Genomic DNA, 27,821 nt, shown 5'->3' with positions numbered 1-27,821 from the left:
ACTATTTCCGAGAGCTGAAGGCAGAAGATATTGCTGTTTTCTTTCCGAAAGAGCTTGGATAAGGTAGCTCGGCGACCGAGTGGTTATGCCGGCATTTTGACAGAGATGGTCGATGTTCAGCCATGAGGGAGGGGTCTAGACTCATTGTCTCCGTTGGTACCAGACCCTTCTCTTTTTCTGACTGATGGTCAACAGGCCACGAAGATGAATCGTGTAACCCAGGACCAGAAACAGCGTGATGATCGAACTCTCAATGATGTGTTGATGTTGGAAGTGTTCTTTGAAGGGGTGTTGTCAGTTTGTCATAGATTGCCACATTTTGCGTGATGTTCTCCATGCTATACCCCTGGGCTGGAGCCTCCTGACAAAGGAGAACTCTCATCAAGACTAGCAGCATTCAAGTCAGCCGCAAAAGCCGCTATCCCCGCAGCCCCTGTCTTACAAACTCGGTTTAGGTTGAAGAATCTTTGCCAGGAACAGGGAGAAAAAGAGGCGGCTGTGTAGGTAGGTAGCAATATTGAGCTTGTGACAACGCCTACGCCGGACCCTTCCGCCCTGAATAACCCAAGGGCTCCTAGAAGAAAGCTTCAACCGCGTCATGCTTACGTTCTGTTTGGCGTTGGTAGTAGAGAACGGCATGGAAGGCACCCACCCAGGTGAGCCAGCCTACTCTGGCCGTTGGAAGGTCATTGGAACCCTCACGGGGCCGTACTCTGGGCAATTATATTCTGCGGCTCCTGGTATGTAGTCTTGGCGTGGTGGTGTAAGTCCTATATCGCCCTAGTTCTCTGATGGCCCTGGACGGACACACCGAGATGCCTAGATGGAGAAATCTGGGACGGGATGGCATTCTCTACCCGTGACCGTGCTTGTAGGTGAAGGTTGTGCAAAGCAACGTAGCCCAGGGAAGTATGTTTCCGGCACAGCTCGTACCATCAAGATATTTTGGGGGCCGACAAGGGGGTCACAGCCCAATAGGGAGGCACCCAAGATTTGATAACTACCCAGGGCCATGTCTGTTAAGACTTTGGTACAGTGATGACTGAACTAACCTGGATGGATTTGATGTTGAGGCTTTGTATGCGTCATTGAATCGCGGTACAGCCAGGTCCTTGCTTCCACGTGGGCGTAGCCTGCGGCACCGCACAAAGCGAGGTGAAGATAACCCAACAATCAAAATATCGACTGGAAATGTGCCCTTATCGAGCTGTATGTTGGTGAGGGAGCCCTGGGCTGGCTGTATAGCATCTGCCTGGCTCCTATAGTTTCAACGCCAACACGATATCACCGCCGCCTCAACCAGAGTTCGAACGTGACTTGAAGGCTTCAAGCCTTATAGGTACACATCAGAATTTCGATCCGGGGCTGATAATCCGGGCCGAAAGCCGAACAGGAGACCTGGTGGCCCTGACCCTGGGCTCACATCAGCAACAGAACCAGGATTTTCTCCCAACGGAACGACACGGGACCAGTCTTTATAAGCTGGAGTGCAGCAACCAAACCTTGTGCGAGATCAGACAAGAAAGCGTGGGGTAGTCTACCCAGTACGCCATAGTCTTCGTCCACATGTCTGCTGTAGTGAGATATGACATTGACAGCAGGGAAGGCCGTGAGGTGGGAGAGGTCCTTCCCGGGTTTGAGCTGACCAAGACTGTCAAGACAGCAAGTTGCCGCCCGATTCGCCCCACATACCGAGGGAAGGAATAACTGAAGGAACGAAGGAAAGCAAAATACGATGCTTCTAGTTGACAGTATGTCTGTAGGTAAGCAAAACAGAAAGGAGATATCAGGAAACAACAATTGCCAACCCATTACCTCCAGCTTATGTGATGATGGTGTACCGCACCTCTCGGTACGGGGTGACATCGCCAGAACTTGGCAAATCCGGAATATGCTTCCTGTCCATCTCCCGTTCGGGTCCGGTGCGGGTGGTATCGAGTTTTAACTTCTCGGTGTGTTGGTTGCAATAGAACTTCGTCACCTGCATACAATAAGACCCTGAAAGACCGCTAACGCTGAGGCTTTGATGAAGAAACGGTGCCGATTCCTCGCTAAAAACCCCCTGTCTACGGGGTCTGCCGAGAGTGTTACAGTTGCAATATTCTACGCATTGCACTAGTCCATTGCTACCCACCGACTACGGTGGCCTAGGTCGGTTTTCGTTTCACATTACTCACTAGCCCTAATTTCAATTGGTTATAGCTATTAACTATAACCTACATACAAATGTAAACCTACTCCCCCTCGCTAAAGTAATTATATATCCCATTATATTATTTGTATAAACCGTCTATACTATAATACTATACTATGCCTACGTCAATATACCTTATTAAAAGCCCCACTTTATACTTACGTAATTATAGCGCCTTTTACTTATAACAATAAACCCTTACTTTCAGTTCCGGCTACGTAATTTAATAATTTAACTACGGAAAAGTAGATTACGTTTTTATTAGAATAGATTTAGGGATCTATTTCGGGCATTATTAAGTAATTACTTAATATTAATTAAGTATACTATTATTAAAAGGTATTATATAATATTAGAATTTATTTAATATAATCGGTTTAAATAGAAGGTTATATATTTATAATAAACCTGTAAGGTCTTTAAAGGTAAAGAGTAGGAAACTTTTATTTCGAAAGTCAAATTTCCTATTAAAGTTTATATTATTATTCTTTACCTTTTCGAGGAAAATATTTACGACGGCGAATATATATGTTATAAAGATACTAAAACCTTCTATCCGATTATATAGACGAGGATACTTTGGATCTCTTAGACTTTATAGTCCAATAGCTTCCTTAAAACGAAGCGTAAGCGTGCTTTAGCGTCTTCGTTATCCTCCCAATCTTTAGCGGGCTTGGTATAATTATCGCCTTCGCTCAAACTAGTACTATTATACTTAAACAGTAGGAATTCATTTCGAGGAGGGGCTAGGGCGTTACCCTTAGTAGTTTTTAGGGTAACTATAATATAGTATGCGGGTTGGAGTTTCTTTATTGTAGGTTAGTATATAAAGATCTATTATTACAAGTAACTATAATATATACACTTACAAACTTATTTTTACAATATAGTTATTAATAGTAAATATAGTATTAATGTAGAGAAATTGTTTACGAGAGCTAGGGTTCACGAGAATACGAGGTTATATGCAATGTGAGAAATAATTAATTGCTAAAGCGAGTTTGATCTGACGCGCTAGGGCGCGTTTCTAGTGACTGCAGCTGGCAAACATTTGATTTTGGGGATGTGAAACGAAAACCAACCTGGGCCACCGTAACCGACGCTCGCCGGGAGACTCGGAGAGTTAATGGTGCGGCGATACGACGACGACACGCGGGAAGAGAAAGAACCCGACGCTTTACCTAACGGTAAAGGGAAGCGAGAAACGAAAGATCGAAGAAGGAAGGATGTGAGAAACTTGGAAAGGGTAAACTTACATTTGAAGGTATTCGAGTTGCCGCTTTATCCCGAGCTCACCAACATTTGGAGACCGAACAGCCAAGCCCCTTCATCGACAACGCTAGCATCTTACATGAGCACTGGATCGGTAATCCGCTGCACAATAACGGTCGAATCCAGAGCCTCAGAGCAGTCAGAGATACGAACGGACACGGGGTCCGGTCCATTGAAGCTGTTCAGTGCAATCCAGTCAGTCCAATCCCAGGTCCAAGGTAAACAAAAGGCTGCTGCATCGCCAAGTCAACAAGTGTGCAGATGGTAAACATGCCGTGTCACCAACAGTGAGGACGATATGCCTGTTCATTGGGCGGCGACACTGGCAGGCAGGGCTTTTCCTCGACGAGCTCGATGTGCAAGGGAAGATGTACCAGTCCAATAGATTCCCGTTATAAATAGATAGCTGGACACGGCTCGGGACCGAAAGGACGAATAAGCTTATGTAAAATGCTACCTTACCTGACCCTCGATTTTATTTGACATGGCGTTTCCTCTTGGTTAGTTCCCTTGAAGCTTGACGCGATCGTGAATGGATGCTTGATGGGTGTTCAGCTACGCTGAAGACGACTGTTTTAACCTTCGAACAATGAAGTCAAATGGAAGCCTGTGATGCAACTGCAGTAGGAAGAAGATCACTGCAGGCTGCAGAACCACTACTGTGCAAGACTGGAGACTATGTAACTCACTAAAACAAGTGCCTCGTTGTAACCCAGAGCCCTATAACACCCTGAACTCATGGTGATATTGATAGGTATCGTCAAAGGTTGTCAATCGGGTGTTGAATTCCGATTCCAGTCTGCTATATCATCAAGGGCGTGTCCTTTCATTTCCTCATTAGCAACAACAGGTAACACAATCTGTGGCACGAGAAGAGATAGAAAAGTAACAAAACCTTTGTTCGCTATGCGCTTCACGATAAAGCGCTGACCCGTTGTTCCCCCGGCCGGAAGGTAACCACCCCCAGTCGAGCCACAAACGAAGATCATTAGCTGTCATTCGCGCATCCCAGCAAATGAGGAACAGACAGCTGGATGTGTATGTATGTATGTACACCACTGCAGTAGAGCTGTAGAGGTGCATACCTGACCCCTCAACCCACCAACTTGGTCACTCTGACACCCCACTGATGCAGCGATGTTGGGCGTAGCCCGCCCCGTTAAGAGCCTCTTCCACTTTCCGTCTGACGGTTGTCAACCCACGGGCTGAGTTCGGAAATGCTCTGCACGCCACATGATATCTAGATCAGCTATGCTTGAGCTGGGGCGTGTTTGGTTCCAGCGATGTAGTTTGAGAGTGCGATTGGACTTGGTACAACGCTAAAATCTGCACTTTTCGACAGGGATTTTGTACCATTCGTTTTTTTCTTCTTTCTTTCTACACTGACAGGGGTCCGTTTCTACCCTACAATTATAAGGTAGTTTCTAATCCTTATCAATTGGAGTGTTGATAGCTTCATTAGGAAGGAGGATGCACCAATATGCGGGCGCAAGCCATGTACAAGGGGGTTGCAGTAGCTCGATACCTGCCAAGCTCGAGGTGCAGCCAAAATCAACGGACGAAGCTCGGATTATACCAGCGGTTGGCTTTACAGGGTTAATTTGTATAGCCCCACTCTAACTACATCGATCAAACCAAACACGCCCCTGATGTGGCCTCGACGAGGCAGAGAGTAACACAACGATGACCGGTCTTGTATGCAAGAAAATCGTATCTGCAGACCTTGGAGAAGCGATCCAACAGCTTTCTTGCCCGCAGCTCACAGCTCCTGTCTAAAACTGCACTTCCTGCAGTGCAGTATATGCATAGTATGTTGCTGCACGGTTGGCAGATATCTCTTGGCTGCTGGATAGGATTGGACTCTCTCCAGTCCACAGACTCCAGTCCCGCGCCCTTGCGGACTGCACTCCGGTCTCCGTCCAGAACTGGGTGAGCTGGGCACCCGAACAGCTCGAGGTCGTCGATCAGGTTCCTCTTCGGGGAAACCCATGTGGCGGGTACGGCAGGCAAGGGCACGAAAAGGTTAACTCATCTTGGCTTTTCTTGTCGAGGACTCGGCGCTTCGAAGCTCGTAGGGCTTTTGGTCAGTCCAGTTGAAGGAAAGATCGCCGTGGTCGAGATGTTGGATGGGATACATGCTGCGGTGTCAGGCCAAGGGTTGGGAAGCTTGAAGCCCAAGCTAATTCCCGGGGAGGTGCTGGATGCATTGATATCAGTTGAGATATCCAAATGTTTTCTGATGTTGTCAGCTTGATGGACGTGAGGTTCTGAGGAAGGCACATCTCGCTGTGATGAGAACCGTGCACGCAGCAGATGCAAATCGGCACTGCGCTTGGCTTGATAGATCCCAGGTAGACAAAAGAAACCAATCTCTATCAAAAGTCCTCCGCTTTTGGGCCCGGTTCCATTGCAGCAATTGCATATCCCCGAAGGGGTGAAGAAGATGAAGTCCAGCACTGTGACCTCCACGCCAAGTCTCTTCCAGCCACAGCCGAACCAATACTTCACTATCCCAGCAGCGCGTTAGCGAGAATTCGAGTGTCAAGCATGAGCGGGAGAATCCATATTAAAAGCAATAAAGGACGGAAGAGAGAAAGGGACATGCCTGAATTCAATACCGGTAGGGCAGAATCCCAACTGGCCTACCTCTACTGCCAGTGTGCCACTGGCCAGTCTGTGTGGTTGATCAGATCGCGAAGGTCTCGTTTGACGGAGCTTCCATCGATTGGAAGAAGACTTGCAGTGCACTTTAGCACTATCAGCGCCTCACTCGGCCCAAAGGGATCTGGGCCAAGACAAGCAGAACAAGCAAGGGTTCAATAGTAGCTGCACCCGCCATTTGTCTTCCCGTCCTTGCAGATAGTGCACTGCATGTTAAATGGAAGGGCCTGGCTGGTTACCAATACGGTCAGTACCACAGTATATCGAGAATTCGAGATACATTTTGGGCGGCAATCATCGAACTTACTTATCCAGCTATCCTTTTCGTCAACCAAGTTCTACCTTAGGGGACCCCGAACGAAGATCATTCTGATCGTTTAATCCGACCTAACATGGAAGTCAGCGGAGAACACGGGCTGTCAAAATGTTCTGTAAAACGACCAACAGCACGTGGAATGTCAGCACAGAGAAAGACTCACCTAACAAAGGCATTGTCTCGCTCAGTCTTATTAGCCATTCATGCCATTCAATCTTGCCTTGCCTGATCTGGTCTGGTCTGAGCCTCCGCAGTAAATCCGTCCAAACATGGAATCCATCCCATCTCCCCGCCTCCGCCTTACTGTGCTTTTTTGTCTTACGGCGAGATATATCCGACCGATGGTCAACTGGGGCAGTACACAAGGTACTGTGCTACCGCCAAGCCGATGATAGGATACCTACCTCTACACAGTAGGCAGAGACCCAGCAAAGAAAAGAAACAGTCAGCAATGCGACTGGAGTCCTGGGTTCGGAACCAACCGGTTTTCGCTGCTGTACTGCCTGGTGCTGTCAGCTTGAGCTCCCCCCCTGTCACGGTGTCACCCCCCCTCCCCTGCTTCTAACGAATAACAGGTACAAATCAAGTAACGAAAAGGATTCCCGAGAAGAAATCAGTCGTGTCTGACAAAGAAGGATTATAATTTCCGAGCTTGGCTTTTTCGAAGCCAAAAATCCTTGAAAAAAAAAAAAAAAACTGTCAGCTGCCAAATGCCAAATGCCAATGCGCGCCAACCTGCCAATCCGATTCTCCCGTCCTTCCGTCATGGCGTCATGGAAAGAAATTGCTGGTGTGTTAAGGGAACTGTTTGAGACTGTATGGCGCAGCGTTATGCTGCTTATTTTTTTCTTTGAGCAAAGGGTTTGTGCAACAGATTGACAGCAGCTTTCCACTTACATCGTCAATGGAAAAAACATTCATCATCTTCTTTTCCCCTGCCAAGGACGGAGGGGCACAGAGAAATGAAAGCCCGCCTCCCGTTTTTTACCTCGAACCTTTCACGCCGCTTTCAGTGCCCTCTTTTCAGTAACCATAATTATCGGTAACCCCAAGGCGCGCGCAAAGCGCTTAGCCTACGCCATTCGGCAAGTGTACGAGTCGAGACATCAACATACCTGGTCCATCTCTGCGGATACTGTCATTCTGTCACTAAGCCAGATGGCAGCAGACAGACAGACAACCCAACAATACAATGTATGCAACGCCATGCTTACATGTACACCGAATTCCTGGGTCCCTCATCGTCATCGTTAGCGGTGGGTCTCTTTCTCGGAATTGGTAACAACAAACCCTGGACTGGAGGCTTCACCTTTCCTTTTCCTTGCTAACACCAACACCAACACCAACAACAGTCGACGTGCTGCCTGCCCAAGTGAAAGAGTCATCTCCCGAGAACATCAGAACATACCGACCAGGCTAAGCCAAGCCAATATTTCTCGTGCAGCGTGATCTGTCTGGTTCTTCTCTTACACACACACACACTTCTTGATGATGATCAGATACTTCCCGATCTTTTTGCTTCCCTTCGGCTTAAGGCGATAGCACCTATCACCGAGGGCTGCCAACAGCAGTCAATCTGTTACCCACAGTCAGTCAGTCAGTCAGTCAGTCAGTCAGTCAGCCAGGCAGTCAATACTTCTCCTCCTCGCTCTCACCTACATACACACTCACTTCTGACTGGACCCATTCCCGTTCCGCGGCGCCGCGCTGCCGTCCGCTCTTACATTACTTGTACACACGATTATTGAAAATAAGAAGTCGGCTATGGCGCCACGCCCTACACACATCTTACTTACCTGTACCGTACCTATTCTTCGACTGCCTAATTCGAGGCCCTGACGTCCAGCCACGAGGTCTCAGCCCATCCAGCCCACCTCACCCTTCATGCGCGAGCGCGAGCGCGCGAAGCAAGCCGAACCTCTTCACCCACCACCGTGAACTGAGCCGCTTGCTGCGTGGAGATTTGTTTGATGCATGGTCCTCTGGCTTGATTGCCCAGCGCTGGGAACTGTGTTTTCACACACGGAACCAGACCTATCGTTAGTACCTACGTACCTGTTCAATGCAGCAACATATCCCCTTTGGGATTTATGGCCGGGGTTTTACAGCTCGTTGGTGGTGGGGCTGTCTGTCTGTCTGTTCGGTAACACCGTTCGTGAGGTGGGTGCCTTTTCTCCCGAAATCCTTGTCGTTGAATCTCACGACACGACACGACACGACATGACATGACATAGCTTCAGGCTCGATCGATGTACGGACGACATTTCTCGCTTCTCTTCACCTTTCTGTGTTTCCTCCACCTACACGCCCGTCAATATCATCATTATTTTTCCCGTCCATAATGGCGATGTTATCCAATAATCCTCTGCAAGTGTCAGTCTACAGCGTCGTTCTTGCACACCAATTTTCTCACGCTTCCCTCCACCATGACGGTGAGAGAACGGGATATCTTCAAGTCGAAGTTTCGACGATATGTCAGCAGTTCAACCCAGTTCAAGAAGGGAATAACTGCCGTTGATGTTTGTATGTTGCCGGCGTCCCTCCACTGTCAAGTGTCAGTCAGTCAGTAGTCTCTTCAATACCAGGACAATGGCGTCATGGATGGCCTCTGCTCGCATCCGAGCCGTGCCGCTTGATGCCATCCAGGAACAGGAGGACGATATCGCAAGCAGGTCTCATGGCCTCACGGTGGCCTCGGCAGTGCTGAAGGTGAATCACCCATTCCCAACTAAGCTCCCAACATCCCGAAAGATTCCACAGTCCCGTCAGGTCAGTGAGATGGAAAACGGCGAAGTAGCCGAGAGGCGTATACGCCAGGCGGTTGCCTGAGCACAGCACAAGCACAGCAAAGCACAGCAAGCTGTCAGGAACCATCCATCCATCCATCCATCCATCCAATATCATATCCCAGGTCGGAAAAAGAAGACCCAGACAAGCCAGCTCAGCCTCTCCGATACGAAGGGGACCTAGTACTCCACGAGGCACGAGGTGTAAGCCGCCATGCACTTCGCGATTCGATGACCACCAAGACGTCTGGACAGCTCCACCACACCCCAACATGCAAGGGCAAGAGGGTGCTCATCTGTTTTGTCCAACGTGTATAAAGTGGATGATGATCTCTCCCTTTTCGTGTCTTTCGATTCGTTCTTCATATTCATATCAGGCCATCATCTCGAGAGTCAAGACTCGGAGGTGTAGTTGACATTTGAACATACCTTTCTTTTGGATTTATATATCCCTTCCCCCCATCCCATATAACTCAAGCTCTGGTTTACTTCTTTCATTACTTCCACTCGCGGGGATCTTCATCATCACCATGAAGTTCTTTGGCATCGCCGCCATCGTTGCGGGCCTTCTTGCCCCTTCACTCGTTCTCGGTGCTCCCGCACCTGGCAATGAGGGGAGGAATCTCCTCACTCCCGTTGATAAGAGACAGGACTTCCAGGCCGAAGGTTATGGAGGTGGTGGAGGCGGTGGTTGTAACTCCCCGAGCAACCGGCAGTGTTGGTCTCAAGGATACAACATCAACACCGACTATGAACTCGGAACTCCCAACACCGGCAACACCAGACGAGTGAGTAATAGTTCCAGATGACAGGTACAAAGAACGAAAGGACTGACACTCACCTAGTACACGCTCGACCTCACCGAGACTGACAACTGGATTGGTCCCGATGGTGTCAAAAAGGACAAGGTCATGATGGTCAACGGCAAGATCATTGGGCCTACCCTTCAGGCCGACTGGGGCGACTATCTCGAGATCACCGTCATCAACAGACTGAAGACGAACGGCACCTCGATCCACTGGCACGGCATGCACCAGCGCAACTCCAACATCCAGGACGGCGTCAATGGCGTGACCGAGTGCCCCATCCCGCCCAACGGCGGCAGCAAAGTGTACCGCTTCCGGGCCACCCAGTACGGGACCTCGTGGTACCACTCGCATTTCTCAGCGCAGTACGGCAACGGCATTGTTGGCTCCATCGTCATCAACGGACCGGCCTCGGCCAACTACGACATCGACCTCGGTCCTTTCCCGCTCATGGACTACTACTACGAGACGGCCGACCGTATCGCGCTGCTCACACAGCATGCCGGTCCTCCGCCTAGCGACAATGTGCTCTTCAACGGCTTCGCCAAGCACCCGACCACCGGCGCCGGCCAGTACGCCACGGTGTCGCTTACCCCGGGCAAGAAGCATCGGCTGCGGCTCATCAACACCTCGGTCGAGAACCACTTCCAACTGTCGCTGGTGAATCACTCCATGACCATCATCTCGGCGGATCTGGTTCCCGTGATTCCCCGCAAGGTCGACAGCCTGCTGCTCGGCGTCGGCCAGCGCTACGATGTCATCATCGATGCCAACCAGAATCCCAAACAGGCCGGTTACGGGAACTACTGGTTCAACGTGACGTTTGGTGGCAGCGGCTTTTGCGGTACCTCCCACAACCCGAAGCCGGCCGCCATCTTCCGGTACCAGGGCGTGCCGAACGCACTGCCGACCATCCAGGGCGTTGCCCCGCCCGACCACCAGTGCCTGGACCTCAACGACCTGAAGCCCGTCGTTCAACGCAGCTTCAATACCAACAGCATCGCCCTCAACCCTGGCAACGAGATCCCCATCACGCTCGACGGCTTCGTCTGGCGGGTCAACGGAACGGCCATCAACGTCGACTGGAACAAGCCGGTGCTGGAGTATGTTCTGACGGGCGACACCAACTACCCGCAGTCCGAAAACATCGTCAAGATCGACGGTGTCAACCAGTGGAAGTACTGGCTGATCGAGAACGACCCCGATGGTACCATCAGCCTGCCGCACCCCATCCACCTGCACGGGCACGACTTCCTCATCCTCGGCCGGTCGCCCGACGCGAACGTCAGCAGCCAGACCCGCTACGTGTTCGACCCGGTCGTGGACATCCCTCACTTGAATGGCACCAACCCGACGCGGCGCGACGTCGCCATGCTCCCGGCCAAGGGCTGGCTGCTCATCGCTTTCCGCACGGATAACCCGGGTGCGTGGCTGATGCACTGCCACATTGCCTGGCACGTGTCGGGCGGTCTGTCGAACCAGTTCCTGGAGCGGGCGCAGGACCTCAAGAACGGCATCAGCAATGCGGACAAGAGAGCCTTCAACGACAACTGCAACGCTTGGAGGGGGTACTTCCCTAATAATGATCCTAACCCCAAGAACGATTCTGGTCTGAGGGTTATTAGCGGGGTCAAGGCGAGAGAGGTGAAACTGGACTGGTAGAGCAACGTGGTGGGTGATTGATAAGTGACGTGGTGTTTGTACATATCGGAGAGAGTGAGAGATTGAGAGCGCCCTACGTGGTTGCTGTGGAGGATTGTACAGTGGTTTTCCTTGTTTGGGTGCGAGATATACTTTTCTTTGAACCGGTACATAGTCGATTGCTTTCCTTGCTGTTTTCTCGGGTTGGATAGATGGATGAATGTGGCCAAATGGGTGTATATATGGTCGTTGGTGTTGGTGTTGGTGTTGGTGTTGGTACTGGTAATGCGGAACTCTTCTCCTTTTTTACTTCCCTTCATCGACCTTTGGACACGCAACACTTGTTGTTTTCCCAGGCGGTCTGAGCAAAGATTGTGAGATTGAAGAGTCGGACGCAGAGGGTGATACAGCTGAGCCGACAAGGGGATGAACGATCTTGTACATATGAAATTGAGACTCGACCTTTTTCTCTCATGCTTATGCTCCTCTTCCTTGCGGATGGTCAAGTTCCATTGCAGCGCCAAATCGGAGTGATGGACTGGTGGGTGGCCCAGGTCCAGGTCGCATGGTCCGTGCATGTCGAAATGGCGTCGCATCAAGTGGTCGGTGACTAGTCGACCACAAGGGGAAAACAGCATTGAAACACCGGGAACCATGGCGGCGCATAGCGGTCGTGATCCGTTTCATTCCGCTTGTTCAATCTGTGGTCGCGTCTCTGCTCCTTCGAGAGCCAATGGATGGGAAATTGCAGAAGGCGGTGGATGCCGTGGCATGTTTCTCGACGTTGTCGCATGTTTGGTGGTTGAACACTGAAAGAAGAGAAGACGTCGCGGAAAGAGAGATTTGTGCAAGATCGATTGGCTGGCTGAGGCGCTGGACGGTTAGCAGCTGTTAGTGTCCGCTGTGGATATTTCGTGGAACCCTTAACCCCGGCCTAACCCATGTCCAAGTCCACTGACTCCAGCCCTACCCCCTGTGGCTGGCCCTCTCATTGGTTGCACGAGCGCCTACTGAAGTTGACGGTCCACCATCGCTAGCTCCCGTCGTCCAGGAACCTCGTCGTCGTCGTAATCAAAATAGCAACCGCGTGCAACGACAAAACAAAAGAGGCTGGAAGATTTTCCACAATCCCACTCTTCCGACTCTTCAATTCTCCGACTCACCCATGGCGCGACCTATCATTTTGTCGATCCGCCTAGGCGCGCTTGTTTTGAGAGCCGGGATCGTGGATTGTCGAATACGATGATGAGCATGGCCGATCGGGAACGGGATGAGGTTGGAATAATCGCCATATCTAGAACTTTCATGCCGTGTCGGTGTTTGTGTACCTCGAATACATAAGATGGACGGCCTTCTTCAACCTCATCTTTGTTGCTTGTTGGTTCCATACCACAACACTTCAAAACTCTCTCAAGTCACATCTTTTCCTTGTGTCTCTTTTCCTTTTCTCTGTTTCCTTTGGGTTTCCTTTCTGTCTCTTATTTCCTTTTGGGTCTTGGGCTTTTCATCTCGGCATTCTAGCATTTTCCTTGTGACGACGAACATCTCCAAGCAACAACGCCAGCAACGAGTCTCAGTGTTTCATCCTCTCCTCGTCAACAGTTGATCTGCTGGCGAGCATTTCCTATCCTTGACGAGAAACGGTTCCTTTTCCAACATCAGTATCACGTCTACAAAGTCTACAATGTTGCCTACAGTCAACACAAAGTTCCCGCCTCCTCCGACGGCACCAATCCCGATTAAACCCCATTTTCCTCTCCGAACAGCACACAAGAAGCGACCATCACTGGAAATCATCACAGACTTCAACCCTCATGCAGCTAGAATGGGCTTTCAAGGTCCCCGCCTGGGCGCTTTGGGCCTGACATTTTCGGTCATGAGGGCACTGCAGTTCGCTGCTCTGATCGCTGTGATTGGCTTGAGCGCCAACTTCATCGATAAGTTCTCTACAAAGTCACTGGCATCTCCTTCAGAGCTTGTTGGTACTCTGGTAGTGGTATGTTGGACACTTTCCCCCCCTCATCAGCACGAGATACTAACATCCAACAGGCTGTTGTTGCTGTCATCTACGTCGTCATCTCTTACATCCTTTACTACGATGTCATGCTCCCATACCTCCTTAGCGGAATTCTCGATGGCCTACTTCTGATCGCTTTCATTGTCGTCGCTTCACTACTCGGCAAGCCCCTCTCCCAGCTCCAGTGCGCTCTCATGCCCAAGGACCCCGACGCCAACAACTTCTGGACATCCGTTCCCTTCTCGATCAAGTCCCAAGAAACGACCGATGATGGTCTCTACTTCACCTTTGTACACATCGACCAACCCACCTGCTTCGAGACCAAGGCTATCTGGGGTCTTTCCATCGCTCTTTGCGTGCTCTTTGCCTTCAGCAGCATCGTCTGCGTCGGCCTCTGGCGTCGCGTCAGTGGCGAGACCAGGGTCGTCAGCAGGAAGGACATTGAGGGTTAGGGGCGCGCGGGCGCCGGCTGGGGGATTCGCGAGAAGAACTACTACTTGTACAAGTCGGAGTCAGAGTCGGACGTGTCCCTTTACGGCCACAACACCACCACTGCTCCACCACAGTTCCCTCCTCCCCCGTTGGCGCCCATGCGCATCACCCGAGGCGCTCGCCGCAGCGACAACCAACAATACGACAACAGTGACCCTCAAGACGTTCCGGTCCCAACCATCCGCGCAAGAACCGGCCTGCCACAAAACCGTCGTAGCCTATCCGGCTCGAGGTCCAGCATCGATTCCGACGCCTCCTCCTCCTCTAACCTCAGCCGGGGAGCGAGCCCCGAGCGCCAACTCCGCACCAGCGGCGGACTAGCGCCTCCGCCCCCCGTCCGACACTGCTGCAACAGTGGCCGTGTCGGGCTAGGCATCATGCCCACGATCCCCGGCTCGCCCATCGATGCTACACAAGAGAGGACCATCATCGACGGTATCTCGCCCATCATGTCGCGCGCCCCCGAGCCGTTACCTCTCCCCGTTGCTGACCCAGCATTCCGAAGCACCAGCACCAACAACCTCACCCTGGCCGTCCCCTCCGCCACTCACGGTACTTACAGTCACCACATCCACGGTCAAGTAGGAGCCGGAAGAGCCACCCTCCACCCGCCGCTCACCATCACCACCGAATTCCCCATCATCTCTCCCTCCGTCTACTCGCCAACCGATAACATCACCCCGCAAGAATACAAGCGCGCCGCCCCGCCGGCGCCGCCACGCTCCCCGTTGTCGCCGCTGAGCCTGAGGGGACTGGGCTCGTTCATGGCGCGCAGGGGCTGCATGAGGAAGGAGGTGCCGCCGCCGATTATCGTGCATCCTAGCTCGCCTTCGCAGTTTGCGCATGTCGTTAACGGTAGCAGCCCGGGCATGGATAGTGTGGCGCTGGGGACTCCCGTTGATGGCTTAGGCCCAAGCCAGTCGCCGCCACAGCTGCAGACCCCAAACCCGCCCAAGAGGAGAAAGACGGTTTGGGGGATGATGGTGGAGGGGTGGTGGGATTTGGGACTGTTGGAGAGGATGGGGAGTGGGAAGAGGAGCCAGAGGAAGTAATAAGAAGGAGAAGGAACAGGCGCGAGCCTCAGCAGGAAGTATGGTATGGTGGGATAGAATGAAGGAAATAGCTAATATGATACCCCGGGAGGGAAATGGGAGGAGGGCCTGAAGGGATAGAATTTGGATAAAACAGGTGTGCAGGATCCTTGGCTATAGAGTTCGAGACTCATCTGGCCGTCTGTCGCATCGCCACACAGGATTGTGGGCAGGTGGGAACCACCAAGGAGTGGAAACCAACAACACTTATTCTGGTAATAAGTACGCTAGGTAGACACTCACATAACGGTTTGCAATGACAACCGCAAACAAATAATGATAACGATTATTTCTACCGTACTAAGTACCTTTTTACTCCAAGCCCGCTCACTGATTGCCACTTGCCACTTCCACTTGCCACTTCCAAATTCTCTCTTGTGTCATGGCTGAACGAGTCAAACATGACGACGGCAAACCTACAAGCTGTTTAACCCCTTGGTCGAGACTTGGACGGACCAAGCTTTACATCAAACTTTTTAAGCTCTTTGTCATGCCCTACACCTTATTACGAAAACCTAAAACGGCTTCACAGCACTCCCATCCTCACCCTGCTTACCAGCCGGGACCCACATCCACAACACCTGCAAATGCCCCGGCGTTATCCCCATCTGCTCGCTGCCCCACGCATACTGCCAGACGACCACCTTATCCCCCTTGCTGTCTTCTTCCTTGGACGACGGCGCCCGCGGGATGTCGTAGTAGCAGTTGAGATTGCCGTTGCAGATGAAGGGGTATTTGAAGCCGTTCTGTTGTTTTCACATCCATCACCCACCCTGTTAGCATCCCCATCTTTCTTCTTGCGTGAAAGAGAGGATAGACAAGAGAGACTCACAATAGTATAATACCTCTCCCCCTCCGGCACCATCGCCGGATCCTCATTACAGCTCCAAGCATGCTGTCTCGCCCCATACCTGCTATCCTCGTTCGTCGGCATCGCCTGGTTTCCAAAGCTGCACCCCCCGATTTTACTAGAAATAGTTTTCGGGTACGAAGTGATGCTGGTGGAAAAGGTGGCGCAGTCACTGGAAGAAGAAGCAGTTACTACGTAGCCGGCGTCGGAAAGACAGCCGATGCTATCGGAGGATAGAGAGGCGTCGCTGTAGGAGGTGCTGTTGAGCACGATGATGTGGCCGAGTCCGTTGAAGAGTTTTGTGACGTCTGGGGAGCTGGGTTCGGCTGGTACGGGCGCGGGTAGGGCGAGGGCGAGGGAGGGGGAGAGGAGGAGGGTGAGGGAGACTAGCAGGGTTGTAAGGAGGCGGGAGGTTGGTTTTTGGTGGGACATTATTGTTGTTATTGCGTAGAGGTGTTTGGTGCTGGATGCCGATGGTTCGCGATGATGATGATGATGATGCACCGGGCAGTGTTTGGTAAGGTCTGGTGCTAGTGGGAAACTTGGAGCTGATGTTAGCAGGTATTGATGGAACAAACCACACGAGCCCCAAGATCTCTCGGTGGAAGAGCCAACGATGGCTTATGTATCTTCTCCAAGACATAACCACTGTCGCCCTGCATCTCCGTGGAACAGAGAGGGTCATGTCATCATCAAAACTTCAACTTTCAGTTCCATGTTCTCGTCGTCCCCTTCAACCTTTTCAACACTCGCCAATGGCCCAATGCATGTCAAAATCCGGACATGTGATCCAAGAATCTCGTCATCTGGTACTACCCTTCAGAGTTCAAATGAATTCACCCAAAGCACGCTGTCGTCCCGTGCTCATGGACTCGGCGACTTTAGCCGGCAAGCGAGAGTTTGGGGTGCAGCTGGGGAGAACCTAGGGAAGGTGCTTATGCCTGACACCGAGTCCCCAGTCCAACATCCGTCCGTTGCTAGTAGGTACTTTCCCATTCTGCGAGCTGTTGCACTTGCCGTCCATTTGTGATTATTGGTCCGCTTATCGGAGTAGCCTCCATGCGGAGGAAAAGTACCGTTTATTTCCTCTTTGGACCTTGAGAGGAGGACCAACAGGGAGAGAGACAAGGAACGAAGAAGCCTCAAGTTCACCGAAACCATTCAAGTCCCGGATCCGGCCCCACCTCCCCCGAAAGCCCCGCCCCACAACGGAGGTAAATGGATACCATACCACGTGCGTACCCACATTCCGGACCGCATAGCGGGTCCCACCAAGGCGAGCCAGGGTCCGAAGTGGAGCGAAGAAAAATCAAAAAAAAAGAAGAAAAAAAGAAGAGGTTTCACACCAACCCGAGCTCGGTTGATACTTGATGTAATATGACAAGAGTGGGATTCGAACCCACGCCCTTTCGGACCACGGATTTCTCGGGATGAGGATTAAGGGTTAACCTTAACGTGGCGCCTTAGACCGCTCGGCCATCTTGCCTTGTTTGGTAGTTGAGAATTCGAAATGCATAGGTTGGTTATAAAGAGTGTCCGAATATACATGTACGTCGCCTCGTGGAATGTTTCTACATACATCACAACGATAAATCAATTCGTCCATCTTGTCTTGATTTATACGAAGATCGTATCATCACATTATAGTAGTAGTAGCAGCAACAAATCAGTCATTCCGTTGTAAAAGTTCTTCCTGACACCAAACACCAAACACCACGCTACAAGCAAATAAAACACCGCTCTGAGCCCTCTAGACCCCCCAAGCGCACCGCACCGCACCGCATCCGTTCACTCAACAACACTCGACATACCCATCTTCTTCATCAATACACCCCCACTCGCACTCCGTCTATGTCCCTGTCCCTGTCCCTGTGCCAACGCCTCCGCCATCCCCCCAGCGCTACTCGGCGTAGTAACAGGCGACACCCTCACCGTCAGTCCACTGACGCTTGCACTTCCGCTTGCACTCCCCTTCCCATCACCCGCCATACTTCCAGCAGCACCACCAAAAAGCCGTCCCCCATACTTCCCCGGACTTAACGGACTTAACGGACTAACCAGATCATTCGCCTCACTTGTTGTCCCCCCCCTCCTCCAGGATCCGTTCGCAGCCGCGATATCGATCACCGCCGGGACCTTCCCGTTCCCGTTCCCATTTGTACCACTCATCCTGAGCTGCACCGGCAAGACAGGGGTAACCTGATCCCCATACCCCCTTCCCTCTTCGCCGCTGTACCGACTACTCCGCGCACTGCCGCTCCCGTCCTCCGTCATGCTAGTAGTTGTCGATGTGGAGGAGCCGATCGTGTGTTCCGTCCCTCTTCTGGAAGCAATCCCTGAAGGGGGAAGTTCCACAGCTGCGCCGGGGAGTAGGGGTAAGCGCCAGGAGGGGTCGGAGTCGGTTAGCTCTTCGGTGGCGTCTTTTTCTATGGGGTCGACGGGGCTGTTGAGGGTCATGTCGAAGGCTGGTTGTCTGGGATGTGCCATTTGAGAAGACTGCTGCTGTTGTTGTTGTTGCTGGCGACCAGGAACGTCGAGGCGGGCATTGATGTTTGCACTGACGACGTTTGGAGAAAAGGGAGAGACAAGCTCAGCGACCATGGCGGAAGCGATGCCGATGGCCATGGTGGTAGATTGGCCGGAAGCTGATGACGAGGTTTTGGCCGACGATTCCGAGCCCGAACGGCCAACGGTAGAGGCAAAGCGGCGGAAGGTTCCCTTGACACTGGCAACCGCGAGGTTGATGCTAGGTTTTCTACTGACGACGGTTTGGATCGGAGCAAGCCGGGTGCTGTCATTCGATGTTGGCTTGTTGTCGACGGCAGGGTCCTTGCCCTTCTCCTTGTCCTTGCTCTTACAAGGCAAAGGTGATGATGATGAGGAGCTGGCGCCGTTAGATTTGTTCTTCATTTTGACTGCTATTAGCTCGAACTGCTTGACCATGGTGGGGTTCTCCACGATCTCCTCCATCGTGACTGCGACGCTGGCATCGACTCCAGAAATGTTGGCCTTGGGCAGTTCGCGGTTCAATTGTGTTGTCAGTTGGGCTGCTGGGATGAGACTTCCCCATAGATCAAAGAAGGCAGCAATGTGCACCTGCGCTTCAGGGACACCCAGAGCCCGAGGGTTGATGACCGATGTCCACGCTTTGGAGATGACGGTCTGAATACCACGTTCTTGATCCTTTATCAGCGCCTTGACAGCATCTGACCGACCGGCATTGGTGTGCGCCGTGCATGCGTCCAACAAGTCTCTAAGCGGAAGTGGTATCCTCTTCTCCATGTTCTTGTATTGGTAGCCGGATGGGATCAGTGGCTGCATGATGTTAACGCTGGTGAGAAGGTTGATGGTGGCGCAGACCATTCGCAGCGCGTCGTCGGCAAACGTCTCAGGGACACGATCGACACAGAACGTGACCGACAACTCGACCCGATTGTTTCCGCGTGCAATTGATCTAATGAACAGATCAGGAACATCCTGAGCCCTGGATTCGACAACGGTAAACTTGCACGAGGCAGTACCGAGATGGAAGGACTTGGGTTCCGCGGGGACAATGGCCGTATCCTCGTATTGGTGCTGGATCAGAGTGCTAAAGCGAGTCCAGTACGGCCATGGGGTGCACTTCTCCACGATATTCAGTGTCCCCAGGTTCTCGAAGGGTATGCTGGATATCCGCTGCGTCTGGACGTACTGGAGCAGGCCCAACGGTGTAAGCGGCGTATCTGGGAACTGTACCCGGACGGGGATCTGATTGACTGTTGGCCCCATGACCCCCATTACACACTGGTTGCCCGATAGTGTGACGTGGCGGCCGTCAACAAGCTCGCCGAAGACTACGTCGGAAGAGGCTGAGAGACTAGCAAGAACCATTGCCCATGCGCTTTTCAGGATAGTCTCGTAAGAGATCCCGAGGCTGGATAATGAACCGAGAGGCATCACATGGCGTAGCGTCTTGGTGTTCGCCGACACCCGGTATGGCAAAGAATGCTCGACTATCTGGGTGACTGTGCTGCCTTCAAGCAGTTTCTTCCAGTACTCCTCGGCCCCTTGCGAGTTGGCCAGCTGAACGGACCGGACAAATTCACAGTAGGTCGGACGACGAGGTGGGTTCTGCGTCCCATCATATAGTTTCTTGAGGTCCTTGACGAAAAGCGCCATCGAGAGGTCGTCGTATTGGGCTTTGGAGAGTCGAAGAATGAGTATCGACTGCTTTCCTCCATCGATGAAAATGAACTTGGTCACGGGAGAGCAAAAGGCTACCGGTGAGGCTTGATCTTTCCGGATCGACTTCTCCATGACGGTGTTCAACCTCCAAGTGGGGCAGGTGTGCCTCTTGAACTCGACATTAGCTGACTTGATCACAGCTTGGTACACCTTTCGGTTGTGCGGAACAAGGGCGGTACGAAGGATGGGATGAATGGTGACAAGCGTCAAGCACGCATCTTCCAGCTTCTTAGCATCGACAGGGCCAGTAAACATGAACGTAAAATAGTTGATGTTTGCACGGCCGCGTAGCATTCCGGTTTCCATATGTCGAATCTGCGTCGAGGTTGCTTCGGCGGCGTCTTTGATGCCGTGGGCATCGACACCTACCTTTGGTGCAATGACTTTCTCCAAGAGGACTTGCTTGACTGCATTCGGGTCAGATGCAGCGGAGGAAGGGGTTAACACGGGCAGGGAAACTGGGCTGTCGGACTGCAGCGGCTCAACGGGCGACATTGTTCTGCACAGCTTGGTGAGTGTGACATTTTGGAGGACATCGGCGATTGAGATCGATATGCCTTCATGCCGACAGGCGGTAACCAACTGAGCAGCAAGCACGTGGTCACCCCCAACACCAAAGAAGCCGTCAAAAGCACGGATACGAGCTTCCTCTACCCCTAGGACCTTTGCCCAGATCACCCTCATTCGCTCTTCACTGTCTGTCAGCGGAAGAGGCTTGAAAGACCTGAGCTTCGCGTCGTTGGCTGTCGAGGCACTGCACAGTGCGATGAGCTTCTCTTTGGACAACCCACTGATCATCTTCTGGAGGCGACGTCTGTTGACCTTGAGTGAAGGGGTAATCGGAAGATGCTTTACCGGGATGAAGATTGACGGGATTCCGGGCGGAGCGGCATTGCTTCGCAATCCAATCTCGACAAGCTGCCTAGCAATGAGCAGTTGCTCCTTAGCTGTCGCGCCCAATGAGGTCAGGTCGTCTTCGCCGTCGAGGATACTATCCCCGAACTCGATGAAGGCGGCCAATATCGGTGCATCATCCGTGCCTCGGAAGGGCAATTTGTCTACCAGGACATCAACTCCCTGTCCAAGGCACCGTCGAAGATACTGCTCTATCTGCGCCGTATCTACTGGCCTTCCCTTGATGCCAACGTCCTCGTGTTTGTGAGAGATGAACTCCATCAACCCACCCTCAGTATACCTAACTCTGTGTCCAGTTTTAAAGTACCGTGACGTGTTGCCCGCAGACGGTCCAAGTGGCGACATTGGCCCCAAGGTAGACTCCCTGTTAGGGTAATGGCAACCCAAGGTTGGCCCCTCCACTACCAGCTCTCCGACGGCACCAACGGGGACCAGATTCTTGCGGTCGTCGGGATTAACGACCATGAAGCTACCGCAAAACGGGCGCCCGACACTTTTAAGTTGATTTACCCCAACGACCTCGAGGAAGGAGATACCCAGAGGACAGATATCGTGTGGCCCATAGGCCAAGATGATGTTGGCTTTACCGTGCCATGCACTGTATGTGTCTTCGTCCAGGCTCCGAGTTCTAAAGCACACCGCCTTCAAAGTCGGCACCTTTGTCGGATCGACTTTACGGGAGAGGTGTGGCGTCATATAAGTCCAGTTGACCTGCATACGGTTGACAGCGCCTGCAAGATCCTTGAGCCGCTCGTTCGCAGACGGCACACACACACATCCTCCATAAGCGAGTGTGGTGAGGATCTCCGAAACGCAGATGTCAACATTGAAAGAAGAGAGTTGCATGACGCGACTCAAGGGTCCAATCTTCGCGGCGGGGCCTTGACCCAGAAGTGCTGTGGACAGTGCAGTGTGGCTGAAGGAAACACCTCGAGCCTCGCCCGAAGATACGCGAGAGAAGAGTATACAGGCTGGATCGGAAGGTGTAGCCATCGAGGTGAGCGATCTTCGATCTCGGGGAAGACTGTGCATCAGGCCATCGTTCAGGGTAACAACATCGTCGAAGAGGTTTCCAAGAACCAGAGCAGCGCGCTCCGAAGCGACCGCGACCCTGGAAAAGTTAAGCCGCTCAAAGATAGGTTGGATCAAGCCTAGTTCCAAGGCATCGATAGGGACAAACGCGCCACCAGCTCTGGAGGGGCACAGGTTAGCAAGCGATGAGGACGGCGGTGGGCAGGACTTACTTGAGAACAGCGAGGATTGCCACAATGGCAAGGCGACTCTTCTCCATGACTACAGGCACAACCGAGTGTGGTCCAACGCCCACATCGACTAGATGATGGGCTAGGATTGTCGCCTCTTCATCCAGTTGCCGGTACGTATAAGTTCCATCCCATGCGCAGACGGCTTGAGAGTTTGGCTGAGCGCTGGCCTGCTTGCTTACAAGGTCGTGAACAAGGGTCTCAGCTCGTGTGCTATGGCCAGATGGCGAGTCAGCGCCCCAGGCCAACAGCTGGGCATAGTCACGGTCGCTGAATAGGTCGACTGTTCCAATGGAACTGTGTGGCGCGGAAAGAATGGTGCGGATCGCTTTTCCAAAGGTATTGGCCACGTTGAGGGCCTGCTCTTCGGACATGACCCGTTGTCCGATGTCGACCACCAACTTTCCCCCAGCAAACCGCGTATTGACGAGTACGTCCACATCGGACGTTTGCTTGAGCGAGAGGGGCTTGAGTTCAAAGCTTGTCCTCGTCGTGAATTTGCTATTTAGTCCTGCGGGCTCTTCGGTGAATGTTAGGCACGAGTTGAAGAGATGCTCGCCACCTTTCATGCCCATAGCATGTTCCAACTCGGCCATGGTGAAGTGTTGGTGCGGCAAACTAGTTGTAAGTTGATCTTCAGTGGCCTCCAGCGCCATCTTAAGGGGTGTGTACGACGTCAGTTCGTAATTGCAGGCCACAATGTTGGCGAACGAGCCCACGGCATCTTGTAGCTCGGGAACGGAGGTGTCGCGGCCGCTTGTTTGGTAGCCGAAGCACACAGCATTTGACCCGGTGAAGCATCGCAGCACAAGACTCCACGCCAAACGGATAATCGCATCGACAGTGGTTGCGTGGGATCTGGTGAACCCGGACAGTTCGTAGGACGTGATCTCCAAGTCGAAAAACGAGTTGACGAAGCGCTGCTCATCAGGCGACACAGCAAGTCGAGGGAACATGCATGGCGCAACGTCGGAAAGCCTCTCACGCCAAAAGCCAACGCTGGATCCACGACGTATTCCGCTCAGAAATTGCATGTAGTGAGGGTACCCAAAGTGAGCAGGTTCGGGAATGGCCTTTTCGGTGACGTAGGCTCGTCGAAGATCGTGCAAAATGAGATGAATGCTGACGGACTGCAATTCGTAAGCACTGGAGGCGCACAACAGGAAAGTGGGAACAAACTTACATCGCAAAGCGCGGTGCTAATATCCAGCTTTATGAACGTCCTGGTCGGAGCTCTGCACACCGTCAAGCGGTGGAGCGGCTTATTGTCCGTCGGTCGAAGATCTGGGAGGTTGTCGAGCTCGTACACTGGATCCTCTGCAGGGGCTGTATCTATGAAGAGCATATCCGGGGATGCCCGACGGAGGATCACCATATCCCACAATCCCGTCTCGCTGACGCTCTCGGTAAAGACGGTTCTTAGGGCTGGGTGCCGGATGCATACATGCTGCCACGCGTTGCATAGCCTGGCAATATCGATAGAGTCGCCATGTGGTGACGCAAACTCGTAGATGGCATGCAAATAGCACGTATCTGGTCGCTGAGCTTGACTGATCAAGATGGCCTGGTGTACGGCAGTCACCGGGTAGATCGTTTCGACGTCTTGCACGCTTGCCAGTTTCAGACCCGCTACCCGCTGCTTGTTGAATCTCGTCAAACCTTCATATGTGACATCAAGATGCGGAACATCGGCAAGCGTTAGCTCATGAGGGTGATACCTCAGCCTGCCAATCGCCTCGAGAAGCAGGTGCTCATAGTTATGGGCCCATTGCGCGATGCGAATCTGATCTTTGCAGAACTTGCTATATGTGAACGACACCTTGGCGATACCTTTGTCAAGCATGGCGCTGATCTCGAACAAAGCTACGCGGCCCACTTTCGACCCAATATCCGAAGTCGGGGAGTCGAATGATCGGCTTGCAAGGGGCAACTGCTCCATCACGCCGTTGATGCGCTCTAGTTGTTGCAGCGAGCCCGCGTAGGTGAACATGACCTCGAACGGCCAGTCGGGGCGCAAGGTGTCAGGCCCAGCGTTGTTGTAGAACCGTGACGCAAAATATTTGGATCCATGAGCTGGTATTGACCGGCGCGTATCTTTGACATGTCGGAGAACGTCGATGAAGTCATCTGTACCTTCTACCTTTTGGGCTATCGGGCACAGGGCTGTGAACCACCCTACTGTCTCGGAAATGTCAATGTCAGACCTCCACATATCCCTACCATGCTCTTGATTCCAAACCACTGGCACAGACCGATCGGGAAATGTTTGTGCAAACGACAACATGAGCGCAGCGAGGTAGATGTCGACCGTATCAGTCTTGAAAACTTGGTTGCAAGAACTTTGCAGGATCGCCGTCAGCTCCGAGCTGAGAGCGAAGCTAATGTCTTGCGTGTCGCCGTACGCGTTGGGGATTTCTCGCAGACCCCAAAAGGTATAATCTCCCGGTTGGACTTTGAAGGGCACGAACTCTTTTGGGTCTCTCCCTTGGACATCGTACTTTTGCAGCTCGACCCATTTGTGGAAGGGCATCGACCTTTGGGACAGAAAACTTCCCGAGTCCAGAAGCTCGTCGAGATCGTGGATGATGATGCGCCATGAGGGTAGGTCAACAGCAAGGTGGTGAGCAGCAAGATAGATCAGCTGCTGTCCGTCGTGGGTGGTAAAGTAGTCGGCAGCGAAGACCGGTCCCCTCTCGATGTCGATGGAGAGCTGGGTTTGTCCGATAATGGTATCAAGTTCGCGATCAGAGGATATCGAGTGGCGGCGGAGGTTGTACGATCCTGCGACATCAGGCAAAATAAGCTGCATCCAGCCATCAGGCCCCCGACTATAGCGTGATCGAAGCATTGGATGGTGGGCAACAACCGCTTCCAGAGCGGCCGCAACGTCCTCAAAACAGACGTCCTTCTTGAAGCGGAGAAATAGGCTTAGGTTGAAGCGGTAACTCCCATCGCCAGCAGATCTGCGGTTCAGGTCTCCGCCCATAGAGGACTCGAAATATAAATGCTGCATTGGGGACAGGTCGAAGAAGTCGCGAGTTTCCTCCTCCCACTGGTTTTCCTGGATGCCTCGAGACTCGGCAATGGCGGCCAACTCGGAGAGGGTGTTGGATCCAAGCACCTCCAAGGGATTGATGTACATAATTTCGTTTTTGCAGCGGGAAACAAGTTCCATGGCAGTCGTCTCGTCGCCTCCTAGCTGGCAGAAGGAAAGGTTGACCCCAATCTGGACCTGGGAGAGATTCAACACCTTGCTTACCAGCCTCTGTAACGAGCGTTCCATGGCCGTCTTGGGCTCTTCCAACGGCACTTGGGACTGGAGATTGGACACCTGGTAGTAGAGCTGCTGGTTCATGTTCTGGACCCAAGTTCGCAATCGTCGAGTATCTACAAGGCCGCATTCCGTGAGGGGCATGCTTTCCAAGACGATCCATATATCGGGCAGGCTGGCTGGTGGGAGAAGGGATTTGGCGACTTCTCGGAGAAAGGTGACTTGGGTGCCGGCGAAGATGGAGTTGGACTGGGATATCAGGCTGACATCGGATGAACTGGCTTTAGAGGGGTGAGTGGTGGAGAGGGTGAAGAGGGCAACGAGTTTCCCTTCGAGTATGCCTGCCTTTGGCCGCACCGTTGCTATCCTTGATATTTCTTTTTGATTCCCCAATGCCTTTTCGATTTCTGTCATATGTATAGCTTGCGAGCTGGAGCTGGCCTGGCTCGAGTTGCGCGAGTGTTTTGTCGCAATCGCATTCGCATCGCGGGTAACGGGCAGCCTCGCAGGCCTGTGTATTTCGAGAGGTTCGACCGGGACCATGGTGGTTTCGATGTTTTCGATGTTCTCGGGGTACTCGTACTTGGGAATGATACAGGTTTGGAGTTCGGCGAGGGTCGGGCAGCGAAGGATATCGGAAACTTTGATGTCAATGCCAACCTCCAGACACTCGGCCCTCAGGGCCACGGCGGACCTGTCGTCACCGCCCAAGTCTTTGAAGGATTCATGGAGCTGGATTTGTTCTCTGGGGATGTCGAGGACCTGCGCAACGACCGACAGTAGCCTATTCTCGGCAGCTTCCTCCTCGATCTGTACCCAGGTCGAAGGCGTATCTATGCGCGGGATGAGGACCTTTTGCGCCGAAGGGTCTTCCATGGCGAGAGGGGAGGGAAGGGGAGGGAAGGGGAGGGAAGGGGAGGGAAGGGGAGGGGTGGCACAGGTGTGAAAAGGCCAAAAGAGGAATATATTAAACTAAGAGTACAACAAGGGGAAGGGGTATCATGAACGAGGACTGGAACCTCAACGACGACGAAACGGAGGAGAGTAGAAGGTAGGTGGCAACAGTACCCCGGGTACCATTAGCACCTAACGAAACGAAAGACAAGTGAAGAGGTGTTGTTGGTTGTTTGGAGAAGATGGAGACGTCGAGGAATGATGTCAGGCGCTAGTCGGCATCGCACAGTGTTGGCTGTTGGCTCGTCCACGAAGGCAAGGCTTGGGGTGACGCGAGATCATTCCACTTGGCGATGGTAAATGTCCGATGTCGTCGACGTGAAACAGGAGAGGGATTGGGAGGGTGTTGTCGGGAGCAAACACGACATGGCCCGGTAAAAGGGAAGAAGCGAGGAAGCAGTGGCAGGAAGAAGACGGAGACGAGAGAGAAGAACTCGGTAAGACTGACTCTAACTTCTAAGAGAGGGGGATCGACGCCAACATGTAGCACTTAGAACTAGTGATGGGGAGCACTCAACCAGCCGCAGGGTTGCAGAAGAATCATCCATGCCTAGCATGCCATTCCTGGTACTCCGGTCCGGGACGGTGGGAATCACAAGGAGGCGCAAAGGAGACCAAAGTGGTGGTGATTGGTGTTTCTGACGTTGGTGGAGGTGTCGAGGGTGTCGAGACCTGACGGGAGCCTTGAGGTTTGAAGACGGGGGTCGGAGAGGAACCGGTGCGTGTCAAAGTGTGGATGGTGACAAACGTGACATGGAAAATTGTTAGTGCACTCCCAGCGGCAGCCAATCATGCCACTCGGACAGCTGCCTTCGGCTCCACTTGGCCGTGCTCGCAGCTGGGACCCTGTGTCGATCAACTGGCAGCGCCCTGAGGCTAGACCAAGGAGGGGCAAGACCTGATCATGGACTTTATTACAGTGGACACTCACCTGTAGTGTAAGTTTTGTTTACTTTTCGATGTCAATCCATCCCCAAGATTGGAATCAAGTGGAAAGTGTAACGTGATCAACAGTCCTTCCTATATCGACTAGAGGTAGGTACAGAAAACCCGAGACCGGCGATGCTTT

General features: G+C 52.5%; 5 protein-coding genes and 1 non-coding gene across 6 annotated transcripts; 2 read left to right on the top strand and 4 right to left on the bottom strand.

The window, feature by feature from the left end:
* Window positions 1-5,155: 5,155 nt before the first annotated feature.
* On the bottom strand, window positions 5,156-7,841 carry B0H65DRAFT_571115 (uncharacterized protein; the record flags this gene model as incomplete). Its single annotated transcript, XM_062830470.1, has 4 exons — window positions 5,156-5,973; window positions 6,748-6,817; window positions 7,559-7,592; window positions 7,753-7,841. The coding sequence occupies 4 exons, from the start codon at window positions 7,839-7,841 to the stop codon at window positions 5,495-5,497; spliced, it is 672 nt and encodes a 223-aa protein (XP_062682916.1). The 3' UTR covers window positions 5,156-5,494.
* A 1,790-nt stretch (window positions 7,842-9,631) lies between these two features.
* Window positions 9,632-11,795, top strand: B0H65DRAFT_157202 (multicopper oxidase-domain-containing protein). Its single transcript, XM_062821176.1, has 2 exons — window positions 9,632-10,017; window positions 10,075-11,795. Exons 1-2 carry the CDS (start codon window positions 9,760-9,762, stop codon window positions 11,695-11,697), a joined length of 1,881 nt encoding a protein of 626 aa, XP_062682915.1. The 5' UTR covers window positions 9,632-9,759; the 3' UTR covers window positions 11,698-11,795.
* A 1,565-nt stretch (window positions 11,796-13,360) lies between these two features.
* B0H65DRAFT_424360 (uncharacterized protein) lies at window positions 13,361-15,237 on the top strand (the record flags this gene model as incomplete). The annotated part of the gene is made up of 3 exons (XM_062824507.1): window positions 13,361-13,672; window positions 13,726-14,115; window positions 14,146-15,237. 3 exons carry the CDS (start codon window positions 13,361-13,363, stop codon window positions 15,235-15,237), a joined length of 1,794 nt encoding a protein of 597 aa, XP_062682914.1.
* A 277-nt stretch (window positions 15,238-15,514) lies between these two features.
* On the bottom strand, window positions 15,515-16,774 carry B0H65DRAFT_157191 (uncharacterized protein). Its single transcript, XM_062821175.1, has 2 exons — window positions 16,109-16,774; window positions 15,515-16,022 (listed from the first exon to the last, which is right to left on the bottom strand). Exons 1-2 carry the CDS (start codon window positions 16,556-16,558, stop codon window positions 15,792-15,794), a joined length of 681 nt encoding a protein of 226 aa, XP_062682913.1. The 5' UTR covers window positions 16,559-16,774; the 3' UTR covers window positions 15,515-15,791.
* Window positions 16,775-17,504: 730 nt separating this feature from the next.
* Window positions 17,505-17,612, bottom strand: B0H65DRAFT_t163. Its single transcript has one exon. It is a non-coding gene; the product is annotated as a tRNA-Leu (tRNA).
* Window positions 17,613-17,823: 211 nt separating this feature from the next.
* B0H65DRAFT_157109 (uncharacterized protein) lies at window positions 17,824-26,964 on the bottom strand. Its single transcript, XM_062821174.1, has 3 exons — window positions 23,711-26,964; window positions 22,510-23,657; window positions 17,824-22,457 (listed from the first exon to the last, which is right to left on the bottom strand). The coding sequence occupies exons 1-3, from the start codon at window positions 26,672-26,674 to the stop codon at window positions 17,915-17,917; spliced, it is 8,655 nt and encodes a 2,884-aa protein (XP_062682912.1). The 5' UTR covers window positions 26,675-26,964; the 3' UTR covers window positions 17,824-17,914.
* Between the last annotated feature and the right edge of the window lie 857 nt (window positions 26,965-27,821).

This window comes from Neurospora tetraspora (assembly GCF_033439725.1).
Source record: "Neurospora tetraspora strain CBS 560.94 chromosome Unknown B0H65scaffold_3, whole genome shotgun sequence".
NCBI classification, from domain to species: Eukaryota; Fungi; Ascomycota; class Sordariomycetes; order Sordariales; family Sordariaceae; genus Neurospora; species Neurospora tetraspora.
Note: the sequence above shows the minus strand (reverse complement) of the source record. Positions and strands in the feature narration are given on the sequence as shown.